This window comes from Scyliorhinus canicula, chromosome 19 (genome assembly GCF_902713615.1).
Source record: "Scyliorhinus canicula chromosome 19, sScyCan1.1, whole genome shotgun sequence".
In the NCBI taxonomy this organism is placed as follows: Eukaryota; Metazoa; Chordata; class Chondrichthyes; order Carcharhiniformes; family Scyliorhinidae; genus Scyliorhinus; species Scyliorhinus canicula.
This window is the reverse complement of record NC_052164.1, coordinates 41,083,360-41,097,881: the sequence shown is the minus strand read 5'-3', so window position 1 is coordinate 41,097,881 and position 14,522 is coordinate 41,083,360. Positions and strand designations below refer to the sequence as shown.

At 50.9% G+C, this 14,522-nt stretch overlaps 1 protein-coding gene across 2 annotated transcripts in view; it reads right to left on the bottom strand.

Annotated features, from left to right (window-relative positions):
- The window catches only part of tmem98 (transmembrane protein 98), a 76,366-nt gene that overhangs the window by 19,067 nt on the left and 42,777 nt on the right, over positions 1–14,522 (bottom strand). For both annotated transcript variants that reach the window (XM_038779653.1, XM_038779654.1), the window contains exon 2: positions 3,930–4,148. In XM_038779653.1, coding sequence (XP_038635581.1) covers positions 3,930–4,060 — 131 coding nt within the window. In that variant the 5' untranslated portion in view covers positions 4,061–4,148. The remainder of the gene's footprint in view (positions 1–3,929; positions 4,149–14,522) is intronic.

Here is a 14,522-nt window from a genome sequence, read left to right as displayed (position 1 = left end):
CAGGTACCTCCCACACCAATGGTCTTACAGCATCGACCTGGGTACCGTAATACTCTGAATACCGACTACCACATCGTCAAAACTCATCTGGTTCACCAATTCCCTTTAGGGAAGGAAATCTGCCATCTGTAGCTGGTCTTGCCTACATGTGACTCCAGACCCACAGTGATGTGGTTGACTCTTAAATGCCCTCTGAATTAGTCTAGCAAACCATTCAGTTGGATGGGCAATTAGTGTTGGCCCCGCCAGCGCCGCCCACATCCTGTGAACGAGTAACAAAAAGATACACGTCAGGACCTGGGGGATGTTCTGCCGCACACACGCAAACACGTGCACAAGAATTACCCAGGCTGCCTAAACGTCTGATAGGCTGATTTCCACTGGCCTGGACCCTCCTCAAATGTTCCTGAACTCAGTGTCTCTGAGAGATTTAGTAAGGGTTAGACATGCAGAATTACCTACATATGCATGCAGGAAAGGTTATCCTGGTAAATACCTGCTTTAAATCAGTGATCAGTTGCTGTAACTCAGCCAACCCCTCCCGCAATCATGCCCCTAACCTGAAAATAAGCAACATACTGCGGATCCTCGAACCTGAAGCAAGAATAGAGGACGCTGGAAAAACTCGGCAGGTCTGGCATCATCTATCTAAACACCCTAACTTGACCTGGTTAGCTAACCCCACCCCCACCCCACCACCATCTGACTACCCACCAAGGGCTCCACTACCCCCGCCCCAATCTGACTATCCTCCGATCACCTCACTATTACCCCAATCGCCCAACTACACCCTTCTCCCGACCACCTGACTATCCACCCCCACCAGACTAACACCTGCTCCAACCCAACTACCCCCCCACCTGACTACCTTCTTACTCTCCTCACTCAGCCACCCAGTCGTCCACTCATCCACCCACCCACTCACTTCATCCATCCACCCTCTCACTTACTGAAGAAGTTGGACCTTTAAATACTTGCTTGTAAAGTGCGCTGTTGTGCCTGAGTGTGTTGTATGTGTGATGTGTGTGCGAGTATGTGTCTAGTGCGTTTGTGTGTGGAGGGGGCGTTGGTAGGGGGGGTTAGTGTTTGGGGAGTGGGATTCTCCCCCACCCGGCGGGGCGGGCTGCACCGGCGCCGAGGAGTGGCGTGAACCACTCCGGCGTTGGGCCACCCGGAAGGTGCGGAATCCTCTGCACCTTCAGGGGCTAGGCCAGCGCCGGTGGGGTTGGCACCGCGCCAGCCGGCGCCGAATGGCTTGGCGTCATGCCAACTGGCGCCGAAGGGCCTCCACCAGCCGGCACGAGTTGACGCATGCGCGGGACGCCAGCATGTGCTGCCGTCATCCCAGTGCATGCGTGGGGGGTTCTTCTCCGCGCCGGCCATGGCGGACCGTTACACCGGCTGGCACGGTGGGCCCTGATCGCGGGCCAGGCCACCGTGGGGGTGGGCCCCCCAGGGCCAGATCCCAGATCCCGCCGCGCCCCCCGAGGTTCCCGCAGGCCGCCCTCAGAGCCAAGTCCCGCCAGTACGGACCTGGTGTATTTTACGCCGGCGGGACCCGCCCCCACTCGGCCCATCACGGGCTGGATAATCGCCGGGGGGGGGATCCGCTATCAATGGCCCCCGACCAGCGTCACACCGCCCCCGGTGTGTCTTCTGCTGGAGAGGGTGCACTGATCCATTGATGCTTCAGCCGGGATCCTCAATGCCTCCTAATTGCAGCATCAACGCTGGCCAGAGGATCGGGGCCATAATACTGCCAAATGCTGTCAGTCAGGTGAATTGTTCGCAGTATCCGTCTGGTTTTACGGTCAAAAAGTCGGCCCCGCACCGATCCTCCGCCCGGGGGGGGGGGGGGGGGGGGGGGGCTAGCAGCCGCACCATGTAAAGCTGCATTGCTTTACCTGTGATACAGCCGCAGAATGACCCGGTCCGTGGCCCCGCATACGCAGTGCGCCAGCCTGTGGCGGTCACGCCGTACAGCATGGCGCCGGCTGCGTGCGGAACCAGCCTGCCAAAATTGCCCCCCTGTAACCACCCTCCCCACCACTGGATCACCACCCACCAATCCCTCCAGCCCCTCTTTTTGAAGAGACAGAGCATCAGAAAAACGGCGCTGCCCTCCGATGCCAGCGTAAAAATGGACTCTCCGGCCAATCGCCGATCGTGGGGCGGGATTCTCTGAGCCCCACGTGGATAGTGGCCCTGGCATCGATTCTCCACGTTCGACGGGCCGAGTGCCCGCCGGCATCGTTCGCGTATGGTCCTACCCGGCGGGACCTCGGCGTTCTGGTTGCGATGGCTGGTGGGGGGGCGGGGGGAGCTGACTCCAGGGGGGGGCCTCCACGGTGGCTAGGTCCGCGATCGGGGGCTACCGATCGGTGGGTGCTCACATTCCTGGGGAGCCCATGTTCCTCAGTGCCGGGCCCCTTTTGGACTCCGCCATGTTGCCCGGGGGCTGGGACGGAGACGGCCATGGCGCGCATGCACGGACCCGTGCCAGCCGTGGCGCGCACGCACGGATCTGCACCAGCCGTGTAGGGCCAGCTTTCGGCGCCGGAGCAGCGCACAGCACTACAGCGCCGTTCTAGCCCCCAAGAAAGGGGTGAATGACTGGGCCTGGAGACCCGTTGATGCCGGTGTCGCTCGCGCCAGTTTTGACACCCGCGCCAACACTTGGTTGGGATTCTCCGAAATCCCAGCCATGATTTTAGGTGACACCGATCGGAGAATCCAGCCCGAAGTGCTGACGACGGGACTGAACAGCTGGTGTTCCATGACTACGGAAGCGGTGCTGGTCCACGAGCAATTCATGATCCGTTAATGGGCTAACACCAGTGCCACATGTAACTAGCGCAATTCTGATGAAAAACGGTGTCCAATTTGTCAGGATGAGGGTCGGTACTCGAGAGGCTGACAAGCTGCAGCACTCACCACTCTACTCCCCACACACACTCACTGCAGCCAACAAGGTGGCAACCCAAAGAGGGGCATCCAGTTTTGCAGATGCGGAGCTCAAAATCCTGCTGGGCAACGTGGAGAAGAGGCACGGCACCTTGTTCCCGGGATGGGAAGAAGGCTGCCACCTGCCACCGTACACTGGGCCTGGGCACTGGTGGCAAAGGCTGTGAACACTGTAGACCTCACCTCCAGGTCCGGCCAGAAATGCATCCATTGAACACAAGTGATGTTCAACCTTTATAAAGCTACAGTTAGGCCCCAAGATGTTCACGTTCTGTTCTGGTCACCACAGTTTCGAAAGGAAGTGGAGGCCCTTAAGGGGGCCCAGAAGAGATTTGCCAGAATGGTTCAAGGGATGGAGAATTTTAGCTGCCAGTTTTGGTTGGAAAATCTGGGGTTGTTGTGGCAAGTGGGTGGCAAGTGGTGTTCTGGAACCTGCTGTCCGTGAGGGTAGTTGTATCTGAAACTATCAATGATTTTGATAACACAATGGCTGGGTACGTGAAGGAAATAAACTAGCAGGGTTATGGGGATTGAGCGGGGGAGTGGGACTGACTGGTTTGCTCCGCGGGTCTCTGGCATGGACTTGATGGGTCAAATGGCCTCCTTCGGTGCTGCTAATGCCCTATGACTCTGTAAAGAAAACGTTTGCATTCAAATCAAACATTTCACATTCTTAGGGAATATCCCAAAATTGAATCGAGCGAACATCGTTACATTTTGTCAATGCTGTGTGGTCAAATGCAGCTGCTCATTTCTATTTGGTATAGTTCTAGAGGTCGATCCTGGCTTTCACTGCTGCAAAGGATGCTCTGTATTAAACCTATGAAATCCCTTTGGGCTGACTGGCCCCTCCTGTGAATTAACAGTTTCTCATAGTAGTTATAATCTTTGTAGCAGAACAATTATTAGCACTAAAATTAACTAAACCAAATTCAAAATAGGCCTCAGGCCTAGTTAGCACTTACTTTGACTCGAACTGATGCAACAGGTTGCTGGGTTGACAATAGCGATGTCTGCAGACAACCACAAGGGCCACAAAGGATGCCAGAAAGATTGTTGCAAGGACTCCAATTGCTACTATAACCACTGTCTCCATGGTAATTTACACAGGAGAAATGTTTCAAGTTGGCTGGCGCACTGTCCTTGTATCGTCGTCCTCCCAATTTGCTACGGCTTCATTGTATCTGCAATCCAAATAATAAAGACATTGCAATATCAAGTAGATGCAGAATAAAGGATATTCTGAAGCAAGGGGAGGAGGGCAGAGAGATCTGGAGCTATAGGTACACAAATTGTTTAAGGTGACTGGCAGGATTTGAAAAGACGCATGAAATTTTGGGCTTAATAAATAACAGCACAGAGTGTGATGATATGCATAAGGCGAGTTTGTACATAATGTTATGCACGACCTCCGGCCATTAGCTGGCATTGTAAACCCATCACGTGACCCTGTGATCGGGGAGTTGGGAGTTGGTCATGCTGGGAGATAGACGTATTTGCAGTAGTTTCACCATAGTTGTCTAGTGTTAGTTGTTTGTTATTTTATTTATCCTCGTTGTCTTACCACGCAGTTGTTCTACAATAAATTATTTTAAATTGCGCATTCTGTAGTTCATCACTCACTTCGACCAGTCTACAGAACATGACACAAAGTACAAAAACGGGATAATTATGGTGAGCCTTTATGAAGCATTGATTCGGCCTCAATGTGAGTACTGTGTCCAATTCTGGATGTCACACTTAAGGAAGGACGCAAAGGCAGTGGAGAAGGTGCAGAAAAGATTTAGGATAATGGTTCCGGTGTAAAGGACTTCAGTTACGTGACTACAGATTGGAGAGGCTGTGCTTTTCTTCTTAAAGAAGAGAAGTTTGCGACAGAAATTCATGGAGGTTTTTCAGGAAGAAAATGTTCCCATACGTTGAGAACACAACACCGAACATTTTTACAAAGTCAACAGTTAGGATCTGGAATGCACTGCCGGAGAATGTGGTGAAGACAGATTCAAATATGGCTTTCAAAGCAGAATTGGGTAAGAAACTGAAAATAGAATTCAGAAGGGATGTGGGGGAAAAGGCATGGCGTGAGTTGAGCTAAGTTGGTCTTGTAGAGAGATGACAAGGGTACACTGGACCAAATGCCCAAATTCTGTGAAATATCCATTCTGTGATTCAATGTAATGATGAGGAGGTCATGTGGGGCCGTGGGTTACATCCTTGCCGCTGAGCCAGAAGCTCTGATTCAAATCCTACTCCAAGACTTGATGCCAAGGAAAGTGCATTCATAACACGGCCGAACAGGTTGAGCATCAACCTCCAAATCCAAACACCACATGCCAACGGCAGCTGGTGAGAGCAGAAGATGTTCTTGGCCAGCCAAGAGAATGAAAGAAAATTGGAGACTCTATCATCATTGTCCATACCTCACGGTTACAACATACATGTGAAAGTGCATGTTACCACTTAACCCGGATTCCTTGGGAGGGGATGCGGGTTGGAGTTGGGGTGGTTGGTTGGATGGCCAATGTGGGTCAGACTGGAGCCAACAGCACAGCTATTATGATCCCGGATCAGACAGTACCAAACCAAGCTCGAGTCCCAGACGAGCCACACGGATCCCCGCCATCTATGGCAAGGTCTGCAAGACATAACGGGCTACAAGATGAAGGCATGTAAAATCGTCGGCTCCAACGCACCCCTCCCTGATGAGCTCAACACATTCTATGCCCGCTTTGAGCAAGAGGTCAGCGAGAGCGAGCCCTCCACCCCAGAAGCCGTGGATGAACTTGTATCTGAGATCAATACTGCAGACATCAGAGCAGCTTTCTCGAAGGTCAACCCACGGGAAGCCACTGGCCCGGATGGGGTACCCGGACGAGCACTCAGGTCTTCAGCGGAGCAACTGGCGGGGCTATTCGCAGACATCTTCAACTCTCTTTACAACAATCTGAGGTCCCTATCTGCTTCAAGAAGACGACCACCATCCCTGTGCCAAAAAAAGTCAAGCAGTGTGCCTTAATGACTATCCAGTGGCTCTGACATCCATCATCATGAAGTGCTTTGAAAGGTTAGTCATGGCAGAAATCTCTCCAGCCTCCCGGATTGCCTTGATCCACTACAGTTCACCTACCACTGCAACAGGTCCACAGCACACGCAATCGCTATGGCCCTGCACTCTACCCTGGAACACCTAGATAACAAAGACACCTATGTCAGACTCCTATTTATCGACTACAGCTCAGCCTTCAACATCATCATTCCGACGAAACTCATCTCCAAACTCCGTGACCTTGGCCTCGGCTCCTCCCTCTGCGACTGGATCCTGAACTTTCTAACCCACAGGCCACAATCAGTAAAGATAGGCAACAACACCTCCTCCACGATCATCCTCAACACTGGTGCCCCACAAGGCTGTGTCCTCAGCCCCCTACTATACAACTTATACACCTATGACTGTGTGGCCAAATTCCACTCCAACTCGATTTTAAAATTTGCTGATGACACCACCGTAGTGGGTCGAATTTCAAAAAATTACGAGACAGAGTACAGGAATGAGATAGAGAATCTGGTGAACTGGTGCAATGACACCAGTCAATGTCAACAAAACAAAGGGGATTGTCATCGACTTCAGGAAGTGTAGTGGAGAACATGCCCCTGTCTACATCAATGGGAACAAAGTAGAAAAGGTCAAGAGCTTCAAGTTCTTAGGTGTAAAGATCACCAACAGCCTGTCCTGTTCCCCCCATGCCGATACTATAGTTAAGAAAGCCCCCCAATGACTCTACTTTCTCAGAAGACTAAGGAAATTTGGCATGTAAGCTACGACCCTCACCAACTTCTACAGATGCACCATAGAAAGCATTCTTCCTGGTTGTATCACAGCTTGGTATGGAGCCTGCTCTGCCCAAGATCATGAATGTAGCCCAGTCCATCACGCAAACCAGCCTCCCATCCATTGACTCTATCTATAATTCCTGCTGCCTCACAAAGGCAGCCAGCATAATTAAGGACCCCACGCACCGCGGACATACTCTCTTCCACCTTCTTCCGTCAGGAAAAAAATACAAAAGTTTGAGGTCACATACTAACTGACTCAAGAACAGCTTCTTCCCTACTGCCCCACCCAAAAACCAGCGCCAGTGAATTCAGCAACCAGCTTCGGAGCGGCGGGTGGGATTCACGCCGCCCCCCGGCGATTCTCTGACCCGGCGGGGTGTCGGAGATCCCGCCCATTGTCTTTTAAAAATACTTTATTACTAACACATTATTAAAATATTTTTAACATCACACAAGAATATAGCTTGTAATTACTCCTTGCACAATGTTAATCAATACAGTGACACAATAACCCTTAACTGCTATCTTTACTTCCACTCAAACCACAAAACCATCTAAGGTCACAATCTACTTTTAAATCCCATTAGCCTTCAGGAATACTTGCTGTACAGAGATTTCAGGAATACTCCACTTTGAGACAGAGGGGTCTATTGAAGCTGTTTTAAAGAAAGAGACCTGACACTATGGGCGGGATTCTCCCGTACCCGGCAGGGCGGGGTTCCCGGCGGGACGGAGTGGCGTGAACCACTCCGGCATCGGGCCGCCCCAGAGTGGTTGGCGCCCTGCCGGCCGGCGTGGAAGGCCTTTGGCTGCTGACATCATCCCCCACATGCGCAGGGGTGTTTACCTACACGTTGGACATCGTGGAGGCTTACACGGCCGGCGCGTAGGAATTGAGTGCCCACACATCACAGGTCCACCCGCAGATCGGTGGGCCCCGATTGCGGGCCAGTCCCGCCGGTAAGGAACCTAGTCCAATGTACGCTGCGGAACCTGCATAGAACTGGCGGGACTTCGACCCATCGCAGGCCGGAGAATCGCGCCGTCGACCGGCGCGATTCCCACCCTGACCAATTCTTCGGTGCCGGAGAATTCGGCAGCCGGCGGGGGCGGGATTCACGCCGTCCCCCCCGGCGATTCTCCAACCCGGCGGGGATCGGAGAAGCCCACCCCATGTCTGAACAATGGATAATCTCTGGCTATATTTCTTCAGAATAACTTCTCAACTCACTTTCAGCCACAAACTAAAACTGATCCTCTACAGCTGACTGCTTCATCTCCTGGCTGCTCTCATTAATTACAGCATCTTGCTCAGCTGAACACAATGGGCTGAATTCTCTGTTCTGGAGGCCAAGTGCTGATGCCAGCATAGAATGTGTCGACTTTCCCAACAGGAAATTCAGCACTGACCCCTCACCGATTCTGGGACCAGTGAGGGGCTAGCACCGACGGCAATTGAAACACCTGCGTCCCGCGCTGAAAACGGCCGGAGAATGGCCGGGTCCCGGGCCACGCATGCGCATGGCTGACGACCTGCACCGGCCGCGGTGTAAAACATGGCGCAGGCAGTGCGCTAAACCTATCCCGCCGACCGTAACCCCAGAGCCCACCCCCTGGCCGCCCCCTGGCCACCCCCTACAGTATCCCCAGCCCTGACAGACAACCCCCACCCCGGCCAGCGGCATGGATTCCGGCCAACTTTTATGACTTTTTAATTGCACCTCTGGCTCCCAAAAGGTCTAGCTGTCTTTCAAACCAGGATTTCGCAAAACACTGCTGCAGCAGTCATACACACACTAACCCAGATTTTTATCCCTTACTGCACCAAATGTAAACAATACAATGGGCTGGATTCTCCGCCTCACGAAGCCGGAAAAGTGAATTTGATGTCTGGCAATAATTGAGATCTGTGCCTGATGCCAATTCAGGCACCATGCTTCAGTCCCTCCCCAGTGTCGAAAACAAGGTTTGCGCCTCGCACCAGCGGGGGCATGCAGCAATGTGATTCGCGGCTTCGATGAATCATGCTCAGACCTTCCGCAACACTCCGCCTCAGGCAGAATTTAAAGGTGATTAGCGGTTTGAACTGAACATGCTCCGCCCTTCAGCGGAGCTCCACACTCTCAGACGGAGGCCTCATGGGCGCTAATTACCAGAAGTAGTTACAAATGGGGACTGGGCGACATGCCTGCAGAGGGGGAGCAGGAGGCTGGAAAAACACTAAAACACCAGTGAAAACTGTCTGGTTTGTTGGGAGTGGCTGCACGGACCCGAGTGTTGCGACACCCTGGGCTAGAGCATGGTCAATTCCAGAATCACAGCACAAGTGAATTAACCAATAGTCTTATAAAAATACCTGCAGCTGGATTCTCTGTCGACGGGATCTTCTGCTTCGCCGGCAGTGCACTCAAGCCTGCGGATTTTCCGATGGCGGTGCTGACAATGGGAAACACCATTGGCTGTCTGCCAGATGGCGGATCGCGCTGTCGGCGGGGGCGGGCCACACTGAAAAACGAGTGCGGCGGGACGGAGAATCCCGCTCCTGGTGACTTTGGCTCTTGGCTACCTGATAATGATAGTCACCAGGTTTGTAAATATAAACACGATTACTGTTTATTTATAACAAGCATTATCATTAAATATGCAGCAAATACAACTGGTTAACGACAAGCTAAGACCTACTACCCACTTGTCCCATCCTCTATCCATAGACACACAAGACAGTCAAACACAGAGGGGTGGAAAGGGGTCAAATATAATAAGGATGAAGGTCAAAAGAGCCTTTGCTTTAGATCGTGGTTCTTCAGCACATTTTTCTGCACAACAGACTTGCTGATTAAAGTCTCTGGTATACATTCGGTAATGAACTTCTTTGTAGATTTATTAATTCAGGGTCCCTGACAAAATGTCGGAAAGAGCTCCCATCTGCAACAACCATAGGCTCACACTAGCGCTGACTGACGCCACCTTCAAAAGGTGGGGACAGGTCGGAGGGGCACGGACAGTCAGGGACCTGTACAAGGACAGCAGGATCGCAACATTGGACGAACTGACAGAGAAATTCCAGCTAGCCAGGAGGAACGAGCTACGGTACCTGCAACTCAAAAACTTCCTACGATAGGAGACAAGGACGTACCCACAACCACCACGACAACATTACTGAAGAGTTACTGGACGCAAGCATACTGGATAAAGGAAACTGTAGCAACATGTATGACCGAATGGTAGAAAGGGCCGACACCGCACTGGACGCAACAAGAAAGAAATGGCAGGAAGACCTGGGGATTGAAATAGGGTCAGGACTCTGGAGCGAAGCACTGCATAGGGTCAACTCCACCTCCACGTCGCAAGGCTCAGCACGATGCATCTAAAAGTGGTACATAGATCCCACTTAACAAGAACCCGTATGAGTAGGTTCTTCCCGGAAGTGGAGGATAGATGTCAACAGTGCCAAGGAGGCCCGGCCAACCACGCCCACAGGTTCTGGTCTTGCCCCAGACTTGTGGAGTACTGGACAGCCTTCTTTGAGGCAATGTCTAAAGTGGTAGGGATGAGGGTGGGGCCATGACCGAAAGTGGCGATCTTCTGGATTTCAGACCAGCCAGATCTATTCCTGGGGACAAGGGCGGACGCCCTTGCCTTTGCCTCCTGGTCGCCCGCCGCAGAATCCTATTCGGCTGGCGGTCAGCAGCACCACCCAAATCTGCAGACTGGCTGTCTGACCTCTCAGAATCTCTCCAAATGTAGAAAATCAAATTCGCCATCAGAGGTTCAGACGACGGCTTCCACAGAACGTGGGAGCCATTCACCCAATTGTTTCGGGACCTGTTTGTGGCCAACGAACAAGCAGAAGAATAACCAGGTAGCCAAGTATCAGGGAAAAGTAGCCAAAGCATGAGATGGAGAGTAGGGGGTGGGACAGCTAAACCTAAGAGGAAGGAAAGGCGAACCACAGGAGGGGGGGAGGGGGCAGAAGCGGGGGGAGGAGGGAAGAGACAGGGAACAATAGAGGAGAACCAGGGAGGTGGGAGGAGGGGGAAGGGGAGGGGGGGAAGGAGAGGCAGGGAAACGATAACAAACTTGGCATCCACAGGAACAGAGAAAAAGGAGAATACAGGTGGAAGATGGGAGGAATGGCTAAAACAGAGGTGAGCGCGAGACGACAACGGCAGCGAAATCCGTCTGGGTGAAGCAAGTGACAACACCAACACCAGACCCATTCGAGTATTGTCCTCTGTAATTGTTTCTCCGGCACCCAAATGTATATCTACCCCCAAGTCTCCACAACCCCCCCCCCCCCACAAACAGATGCCTATTTATGTGTTGTAAATAATTTTGCCAACTGTACAGAGTTTCTGCTGTTGAGCTGGTGCATAATACCTTACCAGTTACTTTATTTGATTTTTTCTTTCTTTCTTATTATTCCTTTTTTTTGTTTTGTGTTATGTTTGTGTGTGCCCTTCTCTTCTATATATATATCATATCCTGTGTACATAACGGCAAATATACTTTGTTCAAAAACCCAAAGAAAAGCATTTATTTAAAAAAATTCAGGGTCCCTGTAGCTAAGAAAATGCAGTATCTATCTGGAAAGACACTATTGCATATCAAATCTTGCTTTCAGCTCAAGGTTCGCATTCAGGCCTTTACCTTTCTGGGGCGACACTTTATTTCACCTCAAACCTTGCTTTCGGCTTGTGGTTTGACTTCAGGTCGTGCAATGCTGATCCGAGGCAACAGAAGAGCTCCGACGCGACTGTTTGGAGTGAATGGACTCGTCCATATTCAAGAACTCAGCGGCCAACCTAAACGAATATGCCAATGCCGTCACAGAATTCATCAGCAAGTGTGTAGAAGATTGCGTGCCAAAGAAGGTAGTATATATATTCCCCAAGCAGAAACCGTGATTTAATTGGGAGATTCATTCCCTACTGAAGGCCAGGTTTGAGACGTTCAAGACAGGCAACCTTGACCTATCTAAAGCCATCAGGATGTCAAGACACAATACCAGACTAAGCTAGAGTCACAGACTAATGACACGGACTCTTTTCAGTTGTAGCAAGGCTTAAACAACATAACGGGCTACAAAGCAAAGCCGAGTAAAATCTCCAGCAGTGGCGCACCCCTCCCCAATGAACTCAATGCATTCTACGCTCGATTTGAGCAGGATATCATCCAAGCATTGTAAACTGCCCCAGCAGCCTCGGACACACCCGTACCTACCATCACAGCTTCCGAAGTCAGATTAGCATTCTTGAAAGTGAAGCCTTGGAAAGCAACGGGTTCTGATGGAGTCCCTGATCATGGACTCACATCCTGCGTGGACTAGCTGGCATATTGTTCGTGGACAACTTCAACCTCTCCCTACTCCGTTCCGAGGTTCCCACCTGCTTCAAAAAGAGCACCATTATCCCGGTGTCAAAGAAGAAACAGGCAAAGTTCCTCAATGACTACCGTCCAGTGGCCTTGACATCTATCATTATGAGCATCTCGACAACACGGAGTCCGACGTCAGACTCTTATTCATTGATTACAGCTCTGGCTTCGACACCATAATCCCAGCGAAGCTCATATCAAAACTCCAAAACCTAGGATTAGGCTCTCCCTCTGCAACTGGAACCTCAACTTCCTGACCCATAGACCACAATCATTAAAGATAAACAATAACACCTCCTCCGCGATAGTCCCCAATACCAGGGCCCTGCAAGGCTATGTACTTAGCCCCCTATTATACACACGACAAAATTTGGCACCGATTCCAAGTTTGCTGATGACACGACAGTAGTGGGTCGGATCTCAAACAACGATGAGTCAGAGTACAGGAGGGCGATGACGAACCTAGTGGCATGGTGTAACGACAACAATCTCTCTTCAAAGTCAGAAAAATGAAGGAGCTGGGCATTGACTTCAGGAAACAAAGTATCGTACACACCCCTGTCTGCATCAATGGTGCCGAGGAGAAGATTCCTAGTGTACACATCACCAACAATCTGTCCTGGTCCACCCACGTCGATGCTACGACCAAGAAAGCACAACAGCGCCTATACTTCCTCAGGAAATTAAGGAAATTCGGCATTTTTGAAATTCGGCAATTTTTACAGATGCACCATAGAAAGCATCCTAACTAGCTGCCACATAGCCTGGTATGGCAACTGCTCGGCCCAAGACAGTAAGAAACTACAGAGAGTCGAGAACACAGCTCAGTCCATCATGCAAACCCGCCTCCCGCCTATTGACTCTGTCTACACCTCCCACTGCCTTGGGAAAGTGGGCAGCATAATCAAAGACCTTTCCCACCCGGGTTATTCTCTCTTCCAATGTCTTCCATCGGGCAGCTGATACAAAAGTCTGAGAACATGGGCGGCACGGGAGCACAGTGGTTAGCACTGTTGTTTCACAGGCTTGGATCATTGTATGCGTGGAGTCTGCACGTTCTCCCCGTGTCTGCGTGGGTTTCCTCCAGGTGCTCCGTTATCGTCCCCCAAGTCCCAAAAGACGTGCTTCTTAGGTGAATTGGGCATTCTTGAAATCTCCCTCAGTGTACCCGAACAGGCACCATAGTGTGGCAACTGGGGGATTTTCACAGTAACTTCATTGGTGTTAATGTAAGCCTACTTGTGACACGAAAGATTATTATTATTATTAAAAACGTCTTCTTCCCCGCTGTTACTGGACTCCTGATCAACCCTCTTATGGACTGAATTGATCTCTTCACACATCTTCTCTACTGAATAATACTACACTCAATATACTCACCCGATGCCTGTGACTATGTATTTACATTGTGTATTTATGTATGTTCTATGTTTTTCCATGTATGGATCGACCTGTCTGGATTGAACGCAGAATTATACTTTTCACTGTACCTCGGTACAGATGACAATAAATCAAATCAAATTCAGCTTTGTGCAGCCTCAAGACTTGCTGGAGAGAGAGTCAACCCTCATAGTGGATTTCTGGAGAGAATTAGTTGGAGCTTTTTGGAGAGAGTTAGTTAGATCTCTTCATCAGGCTGCTAGAATCAAAACTGAAAGCAAACTGGAACCTCGAGACACTGAAAGGGCTTCCAGTGGAATAATAACCCAAATACCACCTATTAGCAGGGAAAGCACAACCCTCTGGGCCCATTCATTGGCCACCAGCCAAATCAATCAAACCGAGCCCAAGCTGATCTCTGTTATCGATGATGAATTTTCCTGCTTGAATTAAAGTTACAGGCCACTTGACTTAAAGACCATGTCCATGAATCATCCATGAATGAAAAATGTAATGGCAAAAATAAAAGAAAGGGGAAATAAGGGAATAAACAGGAAGGACCCCTACAGGGGGCAGCAGCGGGGAGTAACTTGGTGCCAAGTCTGTGGACTCAGGGTGTCCCCCTTGGGATCAGGGTGGCTGGGCTCAGACGGCCATTGCTGCAGTCTGTCTTTTAAACACAGCCCTTTGGTGCTACTTACAGGCTCCTGGCTGCCCACACTCCTGGGTGCTGCTTGAGTCCTTTAAATGCTCAGAAGGCCTCTGGTCATTTGGGAGCTCATCAAGGCCTCCCTTCTGGACACCCTCATACCCCAGAAGTTTCATCAAGGGGATGTCCAAGTACAATCAGTGGACCACCAGGTGTTGGCATCCGTCAGAAGTGCTGTCCCATTGCAGAGGAAGCAGACTATCAGCAGAGCTCATCCCAACCAGAGGGCACCTGCACTGTAGCCTTTGGAACCCTCCCG